The following is a 2,742-nucleotide window of genomic DNA, read 5'->3' on the forward strand; positions in this document are numbered from 1 at the left end:
TAAAAAAAACAAAAAAGTCAAATAGAAAAGACTGCTGCAATAAAGCACTGAATCTAAAAGTTGCAGACATGATCCCATCACCTGAGAGCTAAGAACTTCTTCTCAGAGTCAGCAACTTCTCATCTTTACCTAGGCACATTAAGTTCTCAACTGAGAAAATAATCTAACCTGGTCCTTAACATATTCATTAAGTAGTATGAATATTTTAAGGTCTTTCTCCCTTCAAGAAAAAAACTTGATGTCTCACTCAATAGTAGGAAGGAGTGTATCTTACTTTGAGTCGTTAGACTTTCTGGAATTGGCCCAACTGTATAAAATTTTAAGAAATGTGTAAAGTATGGAATCATTATTACTCTGTGAAAACATTGTGACAAAATTAAACATCACTATGTCGAACTCTTTTCTAGCATTAACTCAAAAATAGAAATCATGAGTCTTCTATAACCTTAATTTTAAAAACACACAGAAGTGAAAAGTGCTATTTTTCAAAAAGTACCATTTTTTCCCTACTATGTATCAACATGGAATGATTTCAGTTCTCCCGTACTAAAAGCCGGACTTTTAAAAAATTAGTGTTGTAATGCTTAATATAATGATTTTAATCAGCAGTGGCTTCACTTTCAGCGGGACCCCTAATAAGTCTTCGAATTCCTCTTTTTCCTGCGGGACCTTTCGGTTTAGCAAAACTCTGCTTATGTGCATGCTGCTTTGGGTGTACTTCTTCATAAAGGAAGTCTGCTGTCAACTCATCCCCATTGTCTATTTCGATCTTTCTAATGACATCCATTTGTAGTTGTCTTTCTACAATTTCTAGCAGAGGGCTCTTGCAGCTAGAATACAGCATCCGTTCTCTTATACTGCATGTGTATCCAGGCATCGAATAAATAAAAACTATGGACTCCAAATAGTCGCCTTCATGGGAATGTTTATACAGGAAGAAATGGTAACGTGCTGAATCCTTGGGAATCCTCTTTGGCAAATCTTTTAGTTCCGTATTTGTTGTGTTGGCCAAAATTATAATCTCATTTTTTATATCTATTTCCAATTGCACATAGTTGAGCTGTCTGTTACTTAATTGTTCCAAAGCCTGAAAAGCTTCTCGAGAAATGGGAAATGCTACTCCTTGTAGTGTCTGATGCTTAGTGTCCACACCCACGTCAGTCTGTACCTCATTAATTTTAATCTGCCGTAATTCTTCCTCAGCTGCAGTCAAGGGGGCAGGAGAAGACTGTGACACCAAGTACTTTTTATAACCATTTAATGATACATCTTCCTTTACTGTTCCAAATACTTCATCTTTAATGTGGCCACCTCCAAACTCCTTTTTCAGAGTTGCTCTTGTTGCTGCATACAACATTTTCTGACGAACATGAGAGTGATCTGGAGACCAGGCAATGAATATCCATTCATATCCCTGGGCATTCTGAGAATCTAACCTGAATAATATATAGCACGGCTGTTTGTCCTCCGGTAGGGGTAAAACAAAGGAATCATAATCCTTATTCCAGGAATCTGAGGGCTGACTACATGATCCAATCACAAGTTTCTCATTTTCAATAGATATTTTTAGAAGTCTGTATTTTCCATTTCTTGCTCTGGCAAAGATATCTTTAACATCTTCACTTGCTTGGATGCCGGTCTGATGGGACATGGCGGCGGCCGCGGGCTCCCGGGTCCGGCGCTAAATGCTGAGCTATTTCTTTCTTTTTGGAGGACTTTGATAGTTTTTATTTTTCGAAGATTTTGTCCCTTTCCGTTTATTAATTTCTTCACAAATATATTTCAATATTCTGTCTCTCATGAATTATGTCTGTGTCAGCTAACTTCTTGACAAATTGGCATAAAGTTGCTCATAATACTCTGATTTTCATTGAACTATAGATTCTGTAGTGTGACATCTCCTCTCTTACTGTGATATTCGTTAATTTGTAACTTCTCTTTTCATCCTGAACAAATGGTCTGGTGTTTTATCAATTTTATTAATCTTCTTAAAGAACTAGGTTTTGCACTGTTAAGCATTTTGCATCAAGTGCAAAAATATATTTAAGATTTTTTTTTAATTAGCCAATGTATAGTTATCAAATCACCTTATTTAGCCCTGCCAGCATGTTTTGCTCTGAAACCTACTTTTTCTGTTACCAGCTTTGGTTTTGACTATTGTAACAGTATTAGTTTTCCCATTTTGTTTATATTTATGGTATGTTTCTTGTTGGCAGTAATAGGATTTTCACTTTTTATCCAATCCAGTCATTTATTCCCTTTAGTGGTGGTGTTTAGACTAATCCCACGTAATGTCATTACTACAAAGGTTAAATGTAACATACAATTTTCTGTGTATTTTCTACTGGAGCCATGTGTTCTTTGCTACCTTTTGCTCTTTTTCCCTTTGTTCAAATCTAGTACATATTTTTTAATGATCTACTTTATCCATTTTGTGGTCATTGACAGCAATATTTTGTGGGTGAAATTTGAGGGTTACTTTAAGGCTAGACTAAAAATATTTAATGGCATAATCTTTTTTAAAACAGTATTTCATTGATTTACTTGAGAGTGAGACAGAGCACCGAGGGAGAGGGAGAAGCAGTCTTCAGTGAGTGGAGAGCCTGCCAAGGGACTCCATCCCAGGACCCTGAGATCATGACCTGAGCAGAAGTTTGGCCCTGGGGCGCCTGGGTGGCTCAGTGGGTTAAAGCCTCTGCCTTCGGCTCAGGTCATGATCTCAGGGTCCTGGGATCGAGTCCC

General features: G+C 37.2%; 1 protein-coding gene across 1 annotated transcript; it reads right to left on the reverse strand.

Moving 5' to 3' along the window:
• Positions 1-581: 581 nt before the first annotated feature.
• On the reverse strand, positions 582-1,687 carry LOC116594034 (twinfilin-1-like). The gene has a single exon (XM_032348873.1). It carries the CDS (start codon positions 1,649-1,651, stop codon positions 599-601), a length of 1,053 nt encoding a protein of 350 aa, XP_032204764.1. The 5' UTR covers positions 1,652-1,687; the 3' UTR covers positions 582-598.
• Between the last annotated feature and the right edge of the window lie 1,055 nt (positions 1,688-2,742).

Source organism: Mustela erminea, chromosome 6 (genome assembly GCF_009829155.1).
Source record: "Mustela erminea isolate mMusErm1 chromosome 6, mMusErm1.Pri, whole genome shotgun sequence".
NCBI lineage: Eukaryota > Metazoa > Chordata > Mammalia > Carnivora > Mustelidae > Mustela > Mustela erminea.

What these genes read in the sequence shown, in the direction of transcription:
- LOC116594034 (XM_032348873.1), bottom strand. Translation starts at nt 1,651, where the DNA reads ATGTCCCATCAGACCGGCATCCAAGCAAGTGAAGATGTTAAAGATATC.